This window comes from Schistocerca serialis, chromosome 1 (assembly GCF_023864345.2).
Source record: "Schistocerca serialis cubense isolate TAMUIC-IGC-003099 chromosome 1, iqSchSeri2.2, whole genome shotgun sequence".
NCBI lineage: Eukaryota > Metazoa > Arthropoda > Insecta > Orthoptera > Acrididae > Schistocerca > Schistocerca serialis.
The window spans coordinates 603544401-603564239 of record NC_064638.1 but is presented as its reverse complement, the minus strand read 5'-3'; the positions used below and the strand labels follow the sequence as shown (position 1 = coordinate 603564239).

Here is a 19839-nt window from a genome sequence, read left to right as displayed (position 1 = left end):
TACCTTCAGCTGAAACGATTTTGAAAATTTCAGCTGATAAAAACTTTGTTTCTATTTTTTAAAGAGAAAACACGTAGCACTACCTCAGGCTGTAATGACTTGCTGTCGTTTCTCTAAGGTAACAACCGATTATTTAGCGCCATACTTCCAATAACTTATTCGTGCTTCGGACTACAAATGCTCAAAGTCATGAGACTGAAGCAGTCCAGAGAGCTGGCTGGTGAACAGTACGCTATTCTGTTTTCAGAACTACGTCTCGTATTGGAGCCTACGCAAGACAATTTCAACTGAGAAAACATCGGTTTGGATTGCTACAGACACGAAGCTAAGCTTCTGTTGTCTTCAGAACATTACACTGTGAAAAATCTTTGGAGATATATAAATAACACTTAAACAGTTACCAGTCTCCCTCCTTTGTACTTGTCTCACTTCCGTGCAGAATGGTAGAAGACTGTAATAAAATGATATTTTATTATTAGAGAGAAAAAAATAAGCAAAATTCCAGCTGTTTCGTTTTTGGCCCAGCTGAATATAAAAATGGTACCTTCGCAGAAATTACGAGGAGTAAAGGGTAAGCTTTTTTAAAGGAAACATAGCCGAATTCTCATATGTAATGGGGAGCATAAAGGTACCATGCATATTGTCAGGAAACGCATTGCTTAAGACATGGCGATTAGATCAACAATCATTCCTCAACGCTCATGATAATAAGGCAGCTTCCTATTATGGCAAAGATGGAGGCTGAACACTCTTCAAAGAAGCGCAATCGGAATGGCAAAGAGGCGGCTACCAGTTGAGACTGGATTCTAGTAGACATATCCTCCATTGCTGGCATACGCCTGGCCTCCACCTCCACTTCCTCCACCATGTCCGCCTCCACCGCCGCCTCCGCTGTAACCTCCGCCGCCACCTCCACTGTATCCTCCGCCACCACCATTGCTATATCCTCCACCGCCACCACTGCTGTATCCTCCACCTCCTCCGTTGCTGTATCCTCCGCCTCCACCTCCGTGTCCTCCACCACCACCGCTGCTGTACCCGCCGCCACCTCCATTACCTCCGCTGTACCCTCCTCCACCACCACTGTACCCACCAGCGCCTCCACCTCCACTGCCAAAGGAAGGTGCACCATAACTAGAAGAAAGGCCGCCGCCGCCACCACTACTAGAAGATGATGAACCTGAGCCGAAGGATGGTGCACCATAACTGGATGATGGAGCAGATCCAAAACTACCACCGCCAAATGATCCACCACCTCCGCCAAACGATCCACCACCGCCGCCAAATGATCCACCTCCAGATGAAGGAGCTCCATAGCTTGATGACGGGGTCTTGGCAGGAGCACTGTAGCTAGACGATAGTGACGATCCAAAGGATGCACCGCTGCCTCCAAAAGACCCACCGCCGCCGAATGATCCGCCACCAGCTGAGGGTGCTCCATAGCTGGATGATAGGCTGCCTCCTCCTCCACCGCCTCCGAAAGATCCACCTCCGAAAGATCCACCTCCAAAAGATCCGCCACCAGCTGAGGGTGCTCCATAGCTGGATGATAGGCTTCCTCCTCCTCCACCTCCGCCAAATGATCCACCTCCCGATGACGGTGCTCCGTAGCTAGACGATGGCGCAGAAGCAAATCCGCCGCCGCTACCACCACCGAATGATCCACCGCCACCACCAAAGGATCCGCCCCCGAAAGAGCCACCACCTGACGAGGGTGCACCATAGCTAGATGAGGGAGCTGAAGCTATCGATCCACCGCCAAAAGAACCACCTCCGAAAGATCCACCTCCAAAGGATCCGCCGCCGAAGGAACCACCGCCAGAAGACGGAGCACCGTAGCTGCTCGACGGGCGAGACTTTCCGCCTCCACCTCCGCCTCCGCCTCCACCGCCGAATCCCCCGTGGCTTTTCCCGCGTCCACCACCGTTGCCAAAGCCTCCTCCTCCTCCTCCAAATGATGGTGCACCGTACATGCTGGATGGCCGGGAAGGCCCGGCGGGTGCTCCATAGCTGCTCGACGGTTTCCCGCCTCCTCCACCAAATCCACCGCCTCCGAAGCCACCGCCCCCAAATCCTCCGCCTCCAAAACCACCGCCACCTCCGCCGAAGCCGCCGCCGCCGCCACCACCTGCAGAAGGAGCTCCGTACATGGAAGACGGCCGGGAAGGTGCTCCGTAGCTCGTCAGTGGCGCTGTGGACAGAAGAGCAATAGATGAAAACTGGCAATGGCAAACGTGCATAAATCATTCCGACTGGTCCCACAACATAAAGATCGCCAGAATGTGATTTCTTTTTTGTGCACGTTTAGCTTTATACAAAAATTGCAAGCTTTACATTAAAAAGAAGACAAGATGGAAGATTCTGAGAAACTAATCAAGCTCTCTCGTCTCTAAAGAAACCGAAAGGAATTCACTTGAAGCTGTTTGCGAAAAACTAGGGAAATCTCATTATGATGGCTAGAAGAGGATTTATCCGAAATATTCAAGTGTCTTGATCCAGGCTCACGTAACACACTACACTTAAGTAGTGGTAGTGGTGGTAAGTTCCTGTGGTACCAAACTGCTGAGGTCATCGGTCCCTAGGCTTACACACCACTTAACCTAACTTAAACTAACCTATGCTAAGGACAACACATACACCCATGCCCAAGGGAGGAGTCGAACCTCAGACAGGGGGAGCCGCGCGAACCGTGGCAAGTCGCCTGAGACAGCGTGGCTATCCCGCGTGGCTACACTTCAGTCCAATACAATATGGGCGCACACAATAATGTTAAAAAAATGAACGAATGTTGTAACCTATCAATTACAATTACAGTAAGACACTTTTTGTATTAATCTAGGGTGTGTATTTCGCAAGTCGGACTCTTACGCAACAAATTAACTGAAACAGTATCTTGGAAACCTGTTCACATTATTTCAAAATACAAGGGACAGTAAAACGAAAACAAGAAAAATGGAGAAAAGTAAGTAAATTGTTTACTATCTCAGAAGTAATGATCATAAATGTTAATATATACATTTATACCACTGGAGGCAAGGAAATCAGTGCCTTCATGGAAAAATGTTTGCGCTTGTCTACGGAACCATAATTGCACCAAGGCGTGCACGTCTTCGTCTTAAGCAAATCAGCAGCCACGAGCGTCTTTCCTCAGGGCTCCAAGAATGTGTGAAACGAATAGGGAGGAATCAGGACTATATGCAGGGTGTATAAGGCTTCCCAATGAAAATTCTGCGCATTTTGGGCCCGCCCACATACTGCCCACATATTGTCAACGTTGTTTCGAGTACGCTAGAGAAGCTTCACTGCGAAGCCGTTACCTCCATTCAGTCCCAGTCCCTTCCCACGCGATTTCCATATCTTTGGAATCCTGAAGAAAGACTTTCGTGGCCGTCGATTAGGTTCGTACGAAGAGGGCACGCCTGGGTACAATTATGTTTCCGTAGACAACGAAGTGGGATTAAGGTATTAATGGTTATTGCTATTACTTTCGAAATAACAAACAGTTTACTTACTTTTTCCATCTGTCTCATTTTCATTTGACACGAAGAAGGCCACTGTTGCAGAAATACTGCACGGTAACTTGATCATCACATGATAAGGACAAAATCTGTATACCATCATGTAAAGTGAAACTCTGCAGCTGTTTGTGGAACCAGTGAAATAAAATGCAAACCTTTGTGAAAAAGAGCAATGGAAGTAGAAAAGCGTAAACCAAAAGAATGCCGCCCGATAACTTGTTCCACCGATGTCTTGCTCTGTAATGGTAATAAAGTGAAATACTGTGTGTGTGTGAGTGTGTGTGTGTGTGTGTGTGTGTGTGTGTGTGTGTGGAGACAGGGGCCGTGCGGTTGGGCACACAAAGACGCACATAAAGAAGACACATAATCGAAAAACTGAAGATGTGTTCTAGCACTGAGGCAGAGTCATCGAAAACAGATTATGAAATTGTAATGTGATTGGTTACAAGTTAATCTTCATACTTCAATGCACGACTACAAGGCTTCATAAGAGCCTCAAATATTTATGGAAGATGTTATCGACAGCAGCAAGGAAAGGAGGCTGCATATGCTTGCAGATTCAATACACGAGTTGGCTTAAAAGGCGCGATAATTCTATGGAAATACGTGTAAGCAGGTATTCTGTGACTGCCGTCTTTGTTTGTTATGTCAGCAAAAGCCATTTTCTCACATGTCTCTCACGTAACTTTAGGTTGTAAATCGAACAGAAGTAATTCACAAACTGCGTTAGGTACCACATCAGCTGAGTCGACAACACCAACTTCCTTGTGTTTATGTTGGAACCCCGGTACTAGTATCACTTTGTAGCTCGGAAAGAGTAAATGGAGTGATGTGACTGTGGCTAAAGATTGTCTTTCTTGGCTACACAAAACTCACATATTAGGATCTTCAGGAATGTAATATACATATTTGTAGAAGTTCAAATCTTGTGCAGACACGTTTAAGATTGTTATTACTACCTGTATATAATTTTATCGAGTAAGCTATGAACTTGTTTGAAAATAAAGGGTATATTTTGTGTCTGCCTCCTGATATCATTTCTAGATGTTTTAAAACGTCTATGTGAACACATAGACGCACTGTTTGCAGCTACAGCCGCCGCTACTGGAGTTTGCAGGCGCACCAGCGCACGACGCCATGGAGACAACACATGCGGGTACTTTCTCGTTTCTTTCTCCCGCGTTATCGGCAGCGCCTGCACAGCGCGCTAACTGGCGTGGTTACGTACTTGCTTTCTATGCTGATAGCGATCGTAGACAGCTGCGTCGCACTGCATAAGCGCCAGGCACTTCCTTTCGGGAATTATCTAAAGAGGAATTTCACTGTGACAATGTGCAGAGTTTTATCTTGAACAATGTAAGGGCAATATGAGATGCGAGTAAGTGCGTTATTGAAAATTCTCGGCTGTAGAGCTATACTTCCGAAAGAGAAATAAGTGAACCCACGACTTCAGTTGGTCACAATTACGGGAACAAGGCTTACATAATTTCTCGACTTCCGCTTTTGAAATTTGCTAGCTGCGAGCTGAAAAAAAGGAACCAAATAATGTTTATCCCTCCACGAAATTACTTCAGCATCCAGTGTTCAAGCTGAAATTTAAGGTAAGAATATTGAGATCTGCCTCCTTTTCACACTGGAAGCTAAGGTGGATTAGGAAATTCATCACTGGATAAAGCTGTGTACTTGGCATCGAATCGACATCTCTGGTTGGCAGTGCTGCTTCCCAGGCGGGACATACGAGACAGATCACAGATTCGGTCAGCCAGTACATCTTCCCAGCGTTCTAAACTTCACAGAGATACAATGATGAGCCAAAACATTATGCCCACCTCGAGGATGAGTGCCTCCTGGTAGTGTTGCGGACACCTTACTAGGAAAGAATGTATGCGGGAGAGAGACAAACGGGCAGTCATTACACCGAGGGGACGGGCCATAAATGCTGAAATCCACTGATATAAGCGTTTTTGACAAAGGGCGCATTGTTGTGGCGCTGCGGGTGGAAATGAGAATCTCTGAAACTGCTTAGCTGGTCGGTTTTTCGCATACGTGAGCACCCATGGAGAGTGGTCGATAGATGGCGAAATAACGAGCAGGCCTTGTGGTATTCGACGTACAGGTCTCATCACAAATCGTAGCGGTCTGAGCATCCCCCGCTGTGTAGTCCAGAATAGGCAGTGATCTGAGGCAGACCTGTCGACAGCGTACAATGCTGGTACAGGCACAAGTGTTTCGGAGCATTTCGATCGAAGGTCACTGTTGAACACGTAGCTGCACATCACACTACCTCCTCGCGTACCTGCGTTAATCCAACGACATCGTCAGTTACAAATGCAGTGGTGACGGCATCACTGAGTTTTCACCGTGAATCTATACAGGTAGAAACGTGTCGCTTGTCGAGCGAATCCCATTTCTTGTTACATCAGGTCGATGGTTGGCTCCTTACACGCCGTCATCCCGGCCAGTGGCTGCTTGAAACGTGCATCATGCCACAGATGCAGAAGGCTGTCAGCAGAATTTTTCTTGGGGTGCATTAAGCTGGGCTTCTGTGGGACCTGTGCTTGTACTCGACGACACCGCGACAGCAGTCATCTACGTGAACATTATTGGGAACACCTTTTCTGATGACGATGACGTCTTCCAGAAGGGCAACACTCCGCAACACAAGGCCAGAATTGTGCTGCAATGGTTTGAGGAGCATAATCGTGAACTCATACTGATGCCTTGGCCAGAAAATGCCCCTGATCTGTACTCACTGGAACATCTACTGGGCGCCAGCTGCGTGCTCACAAACCACCGCCACGTAGTTTTGTGACGTGTGAATTGAAATCTGGTGGCATATACTTCAGGAAACCCATCAGGGACTTGTAGAATTCCTGCCAAGCACAGTCGCTGCTGTACTGTGTTTTAAAAGTGGACCAGCACGGTATTAAACAAGTGGTCATAATTTTTTGGCTCATTAGTGTATCTTTCTAGTGTCTCATCTATAGCACACGTTCCAATGTGGAGTGAAAGTTTCAGTCAAGAAAATATCTTGGGACCTTGGTTAAAAAGTTTCTCGCCATAACCAGTCCCTCAAACGTGACCTACTTCGTCGTGCACTGTCACGGCTCCTTCAGCAGTGTTTACTACAAATTTCCTAAAATGACATAAACTTCCAATTTTAACTTAACTGTGATACCCACACGGAACAATGTCTCGTACTTATTAAGCTTCTCGTATGTATTCAAACAAAAGTTAAAAATTCGCGTTATGGCTGGTACACAATGACGATACCTCACTAAATGAGAAAGCCAATGGGAAAAGAAACCCAGTACAGAGCAGGTATCTCTTAACGAGATGCTGTCACATTTGACAGTGTTCGTCTGAAACCTTTCAACTTCTGAGAATAAGGCGTTTTAGATTATTTCTGACATTTTTTACCTACAGAACCGTGATACTGAGAATCCTGATGCCTTTCTGCAACATGGACACTTACAATTTAGAAACACCCACGTTTCGTTTAACTGTAGGTACCAATGGTGGCATTTAGTTTACCTATATCAGAGTTTTTCCCATATGAATACCCTTTCCTTTACAGTTGTCCTTTCCTCCCTAACGACGCCAGAGTTTTCAACGCGAACTTCACTAATATGATCTATAAGATCTACAGTTCATGTCAAACTCTTACAGTTCTCATCATAGTTTGACGATTTAGACAGATAACGTTAGGCAGGCAGAGTTCCTATGACAGTTCGCGGATTGATCTCTAGCTATGCAGCAGAATCAGTAAAACAGCACTGTAGAACATACACACTTAGCGACATTTTTTTGTGCTTCTGTGGACCATAAGAACAATCCATCTGATAATCTAATGAATACAGCTTGAACCTTTACTTTTCGTATTCCTATTCGCAGGCTTAGTCGTCATGTTTGTTCAAGCATGCAACAAGTATTGTTCAGTCAGTGGCCAGAACTATTTGAAGAAGAATGTGACATGGTCTAACAACGCACAAAGTTTTACCGTAAATGACAACGGCGACGGGAACCTGCAGACTTATATTCTGTATGTACTCACCATCTCTGCGTACGAGGCGTCTGCTGCCGTACCCGAAGACTTCAGCGGACGACGCCAGGAGGCAGCACAAGGCCAGCAGCGTCTGAAACAGTCATTACGTGCCTTCGTCAGTAGGTGTTCTGTGTGGTTTCATTTCGATGCTTTTTTTTCTATTGGTCTACCTAGCACTCTTCCTAATATGAATTCATTTTTCCAAAAGCAGTCAACGCATCGGAGTTTTCGTGTGCTTTATCCAGCAAGGCAGTGGACGCTAGTATCATGTTGATGATAATGGTATGAGATTGTGCAATTCATTGTCGTGTGTATGATTCGTGAAATGAAAGGCTTGTGAACGTGGAGTCCCGGCGCTGGAAGATAGACCACTCATTTCAATCATTTCTTTAATGTGGCACCACAGGGACAGCTGAGCGTAACGCGTCATACATCTTCACCCCATAAGAAATTATGCATCGGAATACGGTCCGTTGCCACCTGAGACATATAAATATTTTCCGTTAACAGGGTTCTAATGCACTGCCTCCGAGTCGACGGAGACTGCGAATAGGGGTTCACGTAAATGTAAATGTTCTTAAAGAAAGTAAATGCTATGAAGTGTGAATTTAAGAAAGTCGAAAAACAAAAATATTTATTTCACCGTTTCGTTTGTTATAACAGAAAAACAGGCTATTAATGTTTCTACAAGCTTTTTCTTCAGACGCTGCCAATGATTAATGTGTGAAGAAAGTGTTTGGTGTAGGTCGTATAGAAGCAGTTGGGTACAGATGTTTAGGAATACACGCATTTGACAACTAGTTACTGTTTTCTGTTAACTAAAGATTAGATCTTTACCAGAAAGAAGTCTGTAGAATTTAGCATGAGTTGATACCCGTGAGATTGTCAGATCCGTGTTTTATATACGGATAAGGCAGTCGATTAAGCTGTCATCAACAAAGGCCATCTACTTTAGGTAAAAAGCATATACACAACATTGTGCCGTGTATAAGAGTGCTGAATCATTGATATAGACAGAGTTAAAATTAAAATCTGAAAATGTTCCAAAGATATTTAGACCTATCCCAGTCTGAAATATAGAATATATATTCGCATAACAAGTGATATTCCTTGTGGAATATTTTGACGAAAAAGTTTGTACCTGCTCTTAACGAAAGACGTTAAATTTTGCACTGAAAGAGCGAAACGAGCAGCATGTTTACTGAACCTTCAGCTTAAAAAGAAAAACACTAATACTGTTGAGTTCGTTTCAGAATTTATGTTATATAAGACTTTCTTAAAGTACTCCGAACTAGTGACAAGTCTTGGTCACTTGTCAGTTCATTACTCATTTTATTAAAACACAGTGGCGCTGCATGTGTCATAACTTTCCACCATAGCCCTCGACTTTCACTTAAGTTAAAACTAAAGACATTGCGTTCAGCATTTTCCGTCGTGGTTTCGCTGGACGATCTTCTTAGGCTCATGTTCCGAACAGGGGTACACTCACAGAGACGTACTGTAGATTTAACTCTTAATTTTCCTCGGTGGTGACTCGAAGAGAGTCAGGAAACGCACCAGTAAAACACAGCTTCTAGTGTGAATTTCCTGACAAACTGAAGTATTGTCGACCCGAGGACGGTTCACCTGTTCTATTAGGACCGTGGATCACCAGTAACTAGACGTATGTTTCAACGTGACACCCCCTCCGGACGGCCACTTGGCACTACCAAGAGGGCAGAAGACCATCGTGGTCGCCGTATGGCTCTGGCATATCGTACTGCATCTGCAGCAGCCATTTCAGCAGCAGTTGGAACCAATGTGACACAACGAACTAGTAGAAATAGATTACTTCAAAGACAGTTCCTGGTCAGACGGCCTATAGCGTGAATTCTATTGGTCCTAAACCACCTTCAGTGGTGTCGAGCGAGAGCTCATTGGAGAGAAGAATGGAGGCCTGTTATGTTTTCTGATGAATGTCCGTTCATCTTCCATGCCAGTGATGGCCCTGTGTTGGTTAAAAGGAGGCTAGTTGATGGCGTACAACTAACCTGTCTGCGTGCTACACACTGGACCAACACCTGGAGTAAGGGTCTGCGGTACGATTTCGTATGACAGCAGGAGCACTCTCGTGTTTGTTCCACGGACCCTGACTGCAAATTTGAACATCAGTCTGGTGATTCAACCTATTGTGTTGCCAATCACGAACAACGTTCCAGGGGTGTTTTCCAACAGGATAACGTTCGCCCCCATACTGCTGTTATAACCCAACATGCTCTACAGAGTGCCAACATGCTGACATGCACCGCTCGGTCAAGAGATCTCTCTCCAATCGAGCACATATAGGACATCAACGTACGACAACTCCAGTGTCATCCGAAAACAGCATTAACCATACCTGTATTGACAGATCAAGTCTAACAGACTTCGAACTCCATCCCACAAACTGACAACCGCCACCTCTAAAACACAATGCTTGTACGTTTGTATCAATTCTGGCGGTCACGCCGGTTATTAATGCACCAGCATTTCACATTTTCAACGGCTTATCTCACGCTTGCATTAACCTGTGATCTTGCTATGTTAATCACTTAAATATGTTACCTAGACAAATGAATTCCAGAAATATCATCACTCTACTTTAATTATGTTTTGGTGTTGCAGTTTTTTTGGTCAGTGTAGGTCCACCGAGAGACTGATGGACCGGAGACTGATAAAACAATAGCTCAGGTCTTGAAAATGGCCACATTTCGGTCACTACGGGGGTTTACAAAATTCTTCATGTTTGCTATATCCAGCTGTAGCCACTGATTGATGAATAGATCCCGTAGAGCTACTAAATTGGGGAGATATTGATTGATGCCTTTCAGAAATGGCTCTAAGCATTAAGGGACTTAACATCTGAGGTCATCAGTCCGCTAGACTTAGAACTACTTAAACCTAACTATCCTAAGGACATCACTCACATCCATGCCCGAGGCAGGATTCGAAACTGCGACCGTGGCAGCCGCCTGGTTCCTGGCTGAAGCGCCTAGAACCGCTCGCCCACAGCAGCCGGCTTGATGCCTTTCACACGTTGCTCAGACAGTTTCTCTATGGTTGGAATCGGCTGAAATAGTGAATTAGTGGAGATGCGATATGGTGTCTGAGTGATCGTCATACTGTTGTTGCCATCTTGGAAGAGTCTTCGTGAAGGTGTAGAAGAAAAGGATCAGTGCTCACCGAGAACATTGAAAAACATGGTGGTTTATATTCACCGTAACCTGAATGAATGGACCAAATCACCTCCAGCCACCACCCACACGCGGTGGTTTAAACGCCTTCTTGGGCCGACGGTCCACTCAGCTCCTTACATAATTTGACGAGAGGAAAAACAGTGATGCCTCACCACAATACACGTGTCCAGTCAGCTGCAGTACAATTTCTGTGTTTTTTTTGAACTACTGAAAACTGTAACCTTATATGCCAGTGCGAGCAGTATCCTTTTGCGAGGTACTCGGCTCCAAATGTTCGTTGTATACAGTTCCTGTCGCAATGTTCTTTGGCAAACTGGTTGAGATGGACTTGCATTCACTTAGAGCAAAATTTTTGTTGGCTTTGAAAAGTCATTGACGAGGGGTAACACTCGTTTCCGTTCTCTGTCGGTTAGGACAGTTCTGCGCCATGTTACGTGCCTTCGACTAATACACCACTCCTTGTAGACGAATCGCACAGATTCCATTGCTACCCAAATAAATCGGAGAACTTCATTTACCCTTGGTTCATGGGCACGATCAAACATGCTACCATCTTCCTTCTTTTCTTCCATGTCTTCACGCCGACCCATCTTATTGCACTGTTTCCACGTATTCGAAACACCGTTTGGAGTCTACCACTTTTACTTCAATGTTGGACCGTGACAGGACCGCTTGTTACCAGTAAAACACCTTCTACAGGGCTCTAGTGTTCTCTCTTAGGTGGGGTGACGAATGTTTTGTCTGGCCAGCTCGTAACGTCATTAGAGACAAAATACGAGCTCATACTGGGGGAGGATGAAGAAAGCAATTCGAAAGAATCGTCGTGACATACGTCTGTAGAAATCTAAGAAAATCAGCGGAAAATTAACACTGACTGACCGTAAGTGTATTTCAAACACTTAGGAGTTTCAGCAACTGTGCCACTTCACTCGGTCCATAGGTATAGCTCGGAACAAACAAAACGCTTCTGTAACAAGTAAATGCCTAGTCGAACGATATAGTTATTAAGTTATAGGATAAATATAACTAAAGAACAACGTCGACTTTCGCACATGTTGAATTGTCGTGTGTGCCACACACTTCTCTTTAGGGAAGAAGTTTTTAGCGACATTTCCAAAATATAACGAAATGAGTCGAATTTAATTTGTCATTGCAATTCGATTTCGGCAGAGGTGCCTCAAATATAAATGTGGTAAGATGGACAGCACCTGCTCTCTAAGGAGTTTTACGCCAGTTTTGACAGTTTATCTTTGCTGTACATGTTGCTCATCCCTGAAATGACATTGTGGGTCTAGTAAATTTGTTACACGTATAGAAACTAACCGCAGGTACGTAAATCTTTTCGCCTCGTTCCTGCCACTGCAACTCGCGCTCTCTGTGACCCACTGACCGACAAGAGTGACAGTGTTCGCACCTGCGGTTAGGCAGACCCGCAACGCAGCAAACCGCGAGCCTCTGTTTACGACCGGAGTCGCCTGCTTGCGGTCGCTAACCCCGATACAGTGAGGCTGTAGGAGCACCAGCGTCTCTTATGATGGGTTAATACAGAGATTTGGGAAAGCATTTCACGTGCTTGTTACAAGTAATTACCAATGAGAGACCTTTTGTAGGCTACATCAAGGTTTGTATTAAGATTGTTGCTGAACAGTGAGATGCGTAAGTGGAAACATCATATTCCCGCAACTATTAGAAAGTGAAGTCTTTGTATTTCTGACTAGTTAGTTGCTTGGGTTGCTGTCGAGCGATTTTAGTGGCGTACCCCATAATCCGAATGAAAGTTTTTTACAACATGCACATGAACGAAAATGCAGCGAACTGGAATAGTGTCAATAGATTACCTGCGAAGTCTTATCCTAACAATCGTATGTTCCTCAGCTTGTGCAATAGCTAGCTAGCTGCAGCTTATAACTATTTATAGGAATAATTTATGATTTTTCCCTGATTTAACGATAATTTTTAGACACATGGTACTAAACCATATAATAAACCAGTCGTATAGTTTGATTTCGAGACCTAAATTTCAGTTAGTAGCTGTTGAGGTTGGTAACGGTAACGGTACTTATCAGTAACATGTATTGCAGGCGGGACCTTCGACTGATACGTATGCTTGATTCTAGGCACTGAGGTGCACAGAGGTTCACAGACGGTAACTTGGGGTATCTCGGCAACCAACATTTAATGTAGCCTTGCAAAACAGCTAACACATGGAAACGAGGTAAGAATATACTGTAACATTCACCAAGGTGTTCCGCGTTCTGCTAAAGTATCTGTGGAAACGAGAGAGATAGAGCATTATTAAGACTTTAGGCTCGTACTGGCGAGGACAGCGGTTCATATCTACAACCGTCCGTACAGACATAGATTTTCCGTGTTTCCGAAAGTAAGACAAACGTTGGAATAATGCCTCAAAAAATGGCACAACCCATCTTCTTCCCGAACCGAACTTGCTCTCCGTTTACAACCACCTCATCGTCGACAGGACTTAAAGTTCTATTTGCGCTTCCATCACACACTGTGAAGTGTTAGACACTATTCTGCCACTCCCTGTCCTGCGTTAAGCATACACTACAGAATTTTAATGTTGGAAAATCGCTGTCCTCTTACTCAAAAGACTACGAATATGCTCGACTTGTTTAAGGTTTGGGAGAATGAGCTCATGATGGTCTTGTTGAAAGATCTATCTCCACCGTCTGTAAGCTGATTTGGGGAAACAATGGACAATTTCGTCAGAAAGATGGATCATGATTAGCATCTGCGTTCATAGCTGCGCTATACCTACGACCGCATCGTTAGCGACGCCAGTGGACAATTCTAGCTCCAGTATAGTCCAAATCTACAACTATACACCGCAATCCACCTAATAATGTATGGCAAACGGTATTTGAGGTGCCATTATCAGCATACATTCACAACCGTGAGAGCGTGTCTGCGTAGGTATACTTATGAGATGTAGTTCCAATTATTTTCTCCTCGTGGTCATTTAGGAAGACACAGTTAGAGGAAACAATACATTTCCCGACTCTAGAAATTGCAGCTGTAAAGCCTCTCTTCTAGCGTCTGCCACCGGAGCAGATCAATAAAGCTAAACGATCTCAAGATTGAAAGTGGCATTCTTCGTTGCATCTTCTCTGTCTGCCTAGTATAGTGTACATACTACAGTTGTGTGACGATATACACCGTAACTTTTGACTTGTCGTCTAAAAAAGTCAAGTTGGTGACTGAGTCTCGTGGGATGTATATGAAGAATCGATTTGGCAAAGCGTCATCGTTAGGTCATATTTCATGTTCTGAAAAAATGTAATCCACATGGTATCTTATGGAAAACAGAGTGTGAATATGTACTGTGCAGTAAATAAGTACTACAAGGTGACGACCATCCTGGCACAGGTCTGACTCCAGCAGCTCCGTGGTTGAGCACATGTAGATTCCTACTCTCAAGGATGTCCACATGAAACAACAGGTCCAGGTTTTAGCGAGAGTTTACAGGTCGCCCATGCCCTGTAGTGTGTTGTTTGTTATTGTGGTTTTCAAGGGAAGGATGATCTGTTGCAGTTCTCCACGCTGTTCTGTCCTATCCTATCCATTTGAACCTGCATTACTGTATTCAAGCCCTGCTCTCCCTCACCAATGTTTACTCTCCAAATTTCTCTCCATTACTAAACTGACGATTCTCTGACGCCTCTGGGTGTGTATGTACTACAGTTGTGTGACTGAAACTACAAAATAACTCGCAACTAGGTGTCACTGGATGTGTAGGAAGAATCTATTCCCAAAAGTGTCGCTAGTAAACCATATCCCATGTGCTAGAAAGAGTATTATATTCCTGTTATCAATGGTTGCATGCTAAAGTAATTATAAGAACATTGCAGCCCTGATGAAACACGGACGGCTTGTAAAACGGGCAGGTCGCTAGTGCGGAGAAAAATGGACGGCCTTAGAAGCCCAGGGAGTTTACTTTCTGCCAGGAGACCTCGAGGGACACCAAAGAAATGGTGGAGAGATGGAATCCATGAGGAGTTGCTGCTGAGAGACATGGATGGTGATTGGCGACAGAACGCAGGAGACAGAATCCAGTGGAAGAGGAGCAGTGTAGTTACGCGCTGCCCTCTGGGCCCCATTGCGCAAAGTAAGTAAGGAAGTATTTGGATCACTGGGTGTAAGTAGTGAGTGGTGCTCTGGCCGATACGCACGGCCCCCCATGTAGATTCCTGGTTTCTAGTGTGTCCACGTCAGAAGGTAGACCTCAGCCCTGCAGCAGAGTGGAGTTTAGGTCTCATAACTCAGAGGTCGGACTCACCGTGCGCGGCGCGGCCATGTCTGTGAGCAGGAGAACGCTTTTCTGCTCTGGTTGGTGCTGTGCAGCTGCTGCTGGTGTGGCGCGGTTGCTCACCGACTGCCGAGAGCCCAGCGCCGCGCGCTTATATAGCGGCCGGAGAAAGTGTCGGGCGGCGCACATCTCCCGCCAGCCGGCAGCCCGCGATGCGATACACGCCTCTCACGGGGGCCACCGCCGCGCTGACCTCTTTGGTCAAAGCCTGGGATCCCTCCGCGTAACGCACCCACGCACCTCATCGCTGCTGCCCTCCAGCTGCTCCAGAACTGACACGTCCTCTGGCGACTTCCCACGCTTCGTGGTCTTCTTCGTTGCAATATCGCACCTAAACTCATTTGAGGCAGAAAAATTTCCATGCCACGTACAGTAGCAAATAACGATTGACTTATTGTGCGTACACACTACAGTGGGGAGAATACATGATCGTATGTTGCAGACCGGGGGCTCAGCTGGGCATTGAACAAGCAATGTCCAGGGAATATGACAAGACCACTCTTGTTCCCTATACCAAGTACATAATCTGACCGATAGGGTGAGTAGCAATCTACTACTGTTTGTTGATGACGCCGTAGTGTGGAGGGAAGAAGACGTTCTTTTCGTATATATATAAATCAGTTATATCAATTATTATTGCTTTCTCCGTCTGTTGAAGTTTCTAGAAACGGCATTTGGGATACACTACAGAATTATCTTACTGGGATCATCTTGCACTTCTCTCAAGGACCACGGAAACAAAAATTTTGCAGTTAGGCCCTGAAGACCAAGCGATAGTCGATAGAGCGCCGTGTCATCCTGTCACTCATCATCGGATGCGGTATGGAGCGGCTTGTGGTCAGCACACTGCACTTCAGGCCGTTGGCGACGTTCCAACCTTGGATCCGATGCCTCTTAGTCAGGTAGCTTCTCAGTTGGCATCACGAGGCTGAGTGCACCCCAGGTCCAGTCCTCCCACCAAGAAAATCCCTGGCAGCGCCAGGAATCGCACCCGGGTCCCCTGCATAAGAGTCGGACTCGCTGACCACATGGCTATCCACGAAAACGCACTAGAGAAATAAGTGTTTATACGGAAGCATATAGACATTCGTTCTTTCCTAGCTCCATTTGCGAGTGGTACAGGAAAGAGAATGACTGACATTAGTACAAAGTACACTCCCCCCCTCAGCCCCCCTTTTTCCCCTCCCACCCCTCCTCCGCCCAGCTATGCACAGCAGCTTCTGCAGCATCCATCCAGACGTATCGTGTGGTTATAATTAAAGTGCAGCTACTGAGAGAGGTCTCGTGTGGGCTGTAGTTGTCGTATGGCAGCGAAATCTCGCAGATATCCTAAAATGCGGACTCGATATATGCAGAAAGAAATGCAGTTTCAATTTTTGGCAGCAGATGCAAATCCTGCGCTGTGAGTGCAAAAGAGACGTATGGAAACGTTTGTATATGTAATGGATTGGGAACCGTAAATATGCAGAAAAGGTCAAACAAGCGAAAGAGGCATAATGTTGATGTTATTGTTAACCGCTGCTTACGCAATTTTTTTAATATGAGCAACAGAAATGATGACGAGATGATGGATCCGTAAAACGACTTGATCAACAGTTGCTCGAAGCATTTCCATACACGATCACATGCGGTGAGTGCAGTAGCTCTTGGTGTTCAACAAGCAGTTTGACAGTACCCCGAATTCGGTGTTCTGTTTATTCACTACAACCTGTAGTGTAAATGTCCCTCGTTACTGCACAGAATATTGCCCGGCCACATGTCACCAACTTCTAGCTGTGCCAGAAACTGAAGATCAAATTCAGTACGTTGTTGCGGATCATGAGGTTTCAGTCGCTGCATCGTCTCGATCTTGTACAGTTGCCAGTTAAAAGTGACCGCAAAACATTCCGTACTGTTAACCATGGGATGGAAATTTCGCGTGACACTGCAGGAGCACTAGCTCTACCTGGGGCACGTGCTGTATGTTCAGTTACAGCAATAGCAACTTCGCCAATAACTTCCAGCGGGATGGGACGCTCTCCTCTTCCAGGAGCCACACCAGGCTCACCCGTGTTTTCGAATTTCATTGTTATATTCTTTAAACCATTTAATGACATCGGCGCTCTCCTCAGACCTTTCAGTTTGCCATACTATCTCACTACAGCAATGTAACTGCGCCGTCCACTTAAAATATTTCACTAACAGCACTCGGTCTCTCTTCTCGGTAGCCACACTGTTCACTCAAGTTATGATTTGTCGAATAACAGCGTGGTGCCATACCGACAGTGTACAGCGCAAGATTTGCAGCAGGTGGTCCAAATTGAGACTAATTTTTTTCCAGCGTCAATCGGTTTCGCATTAACGCATTGGTATACACTGATAAGTCACAACATTATGACCATTGTCCACCGCTAGGTCGCCCAGCACAGAGTCACAAGCGACTGGAAGAAAGCACAGGTGGCTACAGTATGTGCGAAGGGCAGAAGAACGGACCCACAAAATTACAGACCAATATCCATAAATTCGGTTTTCTGCAGAGTCCTTGAACCTTCGTTAACAGCCTGCAGTCAGGTCAAACGCCTAGAAATCTGGCACTGTCTGTTGTCCTTTGTCCATGGTTCGCAGTATATCACGTAAGAAGAGGGTAAGTTGAGTTTTGCATGAGCGGTGCGCTCTAAAACCATGCTGATACATGGACATAAGCTTCTGAGTCTCAAGAAAGTTATATTCAAATAAAGAATACGTTCAAGTATTCTTCTACAGTGGATTGAGGAGCATTGTAGTTACCGCACAGTGATGTCGCCTAAAGTAAATCGTATGGAAACCATCGCTATCGGGCGCCATCATCGCGTACGCAAATCAGTGGCCCGATGTTTACGCGAAGTACATGAGCTGTGCGTAGACATCATATATCCACAAACCTACAAACAAACTGTCGGATCACTGATAAGCAGAATTAGTGACGTACTTCATTCCGAAGACGGACAAACAAGTTGTAAGCAGGTTTTGGCTCATCAGCGTATCTACCAAGTTTCATTACCATATGATAAATACAGCCCACACTAGACGACTCAGAGTAGCTACACTTTAATTATAACAACCCGGTGTATACAGATGAGGAGCCCACACCCACATGGAAATTACATCTACTCCGCAAGTCACCTTATGATGTGTGGCGGAGGGTACTTCTGTACCGGAGTCTCTTCCCCCCTTTCCTTATACAGTCGCCAATGGTTTTCGGGAAAAACGATTGATAGTAAGCCTAAGTTTAGGCTAGAATATCTCTAATTTTATTTTCATGGTCGAAGTCACTTTGGTTGACACATACAGGTACGTCATTCCATGCTGCTTCAGATCTATGCAGGAATACATCAATGACTACCGAGATGTTTCCACAGGGTGTGAGATCTAGAGAAACTGCTGCCCAGGCCAAGGGTTGAACACCTTGTGTATTGAGTTAAGTCAGTACAGCACGAGGATTGTGCAATCTTGTTGGAAGGTATCCCAGAGAGCTCGAAGATATGCCACTGTCAGCGGTTTAAACCCCTGGCAAAGTAGCACTTGCTGACCAAATTACTGATCATGCAAACGGGAGCTGATTGCGTTGTGTACCCAGTGGAGTAGGTGTCATGACGCCATGTGCTGCGCTCGTATGACGGTAGCTCTACTCGGTGCCTCTACGCAAGGTTACTTTCGTCGGGATGCTTACATAGAATCTGGGCTTGTCCAATGAGTGAACGTGGTCCCACTCTTGTGCCCAGGGGCATTGTTGGGGTACCACTGTCGGCGTGTCTCTCTACGCTGCAGTGTAGACAGATCACAATACTCGTCGTCATGTTACAGTTCGCTGTCTTCCGTATGCTCACACTAACCATAAAGATACTTGACAACCCAACGTGCGTGCAGTGGTTCTACGATAGTGCACAGCAGAGTGCAGCATATGTCTGGCCTGTCAGGCGCTAGTATTGTAGAGTGGTTAAATCCCTCATTACATTCAGTATGGGCCTCCTGATCCTATCTATTCCATATTCGCTTGACATTCCTGGGACACGGATCAACAAGAGCAGCAGTACTGCAGAACAATATACTGCAATTGCACACGATAAGTGCTTTCTGCTGTCGAATTGTGATACATATTTGCTTCGTACAAGAGGCACAACACAATCTTGTTAAAAAGTACCAACATTCACATGTGATTTCTGGAAGAGAAGCTTTCCTTGTATACAGCATGCAGATGGCGTCACTCCTATCTGCTTTGGCCGGTTGCTCTGAAACGCTAATCGTTTGCGTAGTCAACCCCTTGGTGAGATGGAAGTACGTTACATGTTACATTCATGATGCAGTTTTAATGGAAATCACTGTATTTAGTCTGCAATCTTTTTCTTTCAGGAAACCTCTCATCTGACAGATTGTTAATGAACCGATGAACCGACACTGTCAACAAAGAATTCATTATAAGGTGTAATCGCACAAAATATTAAAACAAACCAGCAAGCCCTATTACAAATTACATTTCTTAAGGCCAAAGACCGCAATTACATTTTTGAACGTTCATAGTTTAGTTTAAGTTGTACTGAACACTAGGAACTCGCTGTTCTTTGAGATGGCTAACCTAAAAAAAAATGTCGACGTAAGAAATAGGACCTTTACACTCTAATCAGACCTAACAACAAACCAAAAAATAACGTAATAGGCTTCCTGAAAGTGAGAATTTTGTGTTATGAGACTATTGATCGCTTTTGAGAAGTTAATATT

At 45.2% G+C, this 19839-nt stretch overlaps 1 protein-coding gene across 1 annotated transcript; it reads right to left on the bottom strand.

The window, feature by feature from the left end:
- Positions 1–49: 49 nt before the first annotated feature.
- Positions 50–15157, bottom strand: LOC126477224 (loricrin-like). Its single transcript, XM_050103601.1, has 7 exons — positions 15076–15157; positions 7573–7654; positions 2126–2191; positions 1817–2032; positions 1403–1744; positions 1238–1294; positions 50–1105 (listed from the first exon to the last, which is right to left on the bottom strand). The coding sequence occupies exons 1-7, from the start codon at positions 15091–15093 to the stop codon at positions 807–809; spliced, it is 1080 nt and encodes a 359-aa protein (XP_049959558.1). The 5' UTR covers positions 15094–15157; the 3' UTR covers positions 50–806.
- Positions 15158–19839: the final 4682 nt, after the last annotated feature.

Coding starts and splice junctions, on each gene's coding strand:
- LOC126477224 (XM_050103601.1), bottom strand. Junction 2,192..7,572: donor ACGCCTCGTACGCAGAGATG/GTGAGTACATAC, acceptor TTCTGTCCACAG/CGCCACTGACGAGCTACGGA. Junction 1,106..1,237: donor AGGTGGTGGATCATTTGGCG/GTGGTAGTTTTG, acceptor TTGGCAGTGGAG/GTGGAGGCGCTGGTGGGTAC.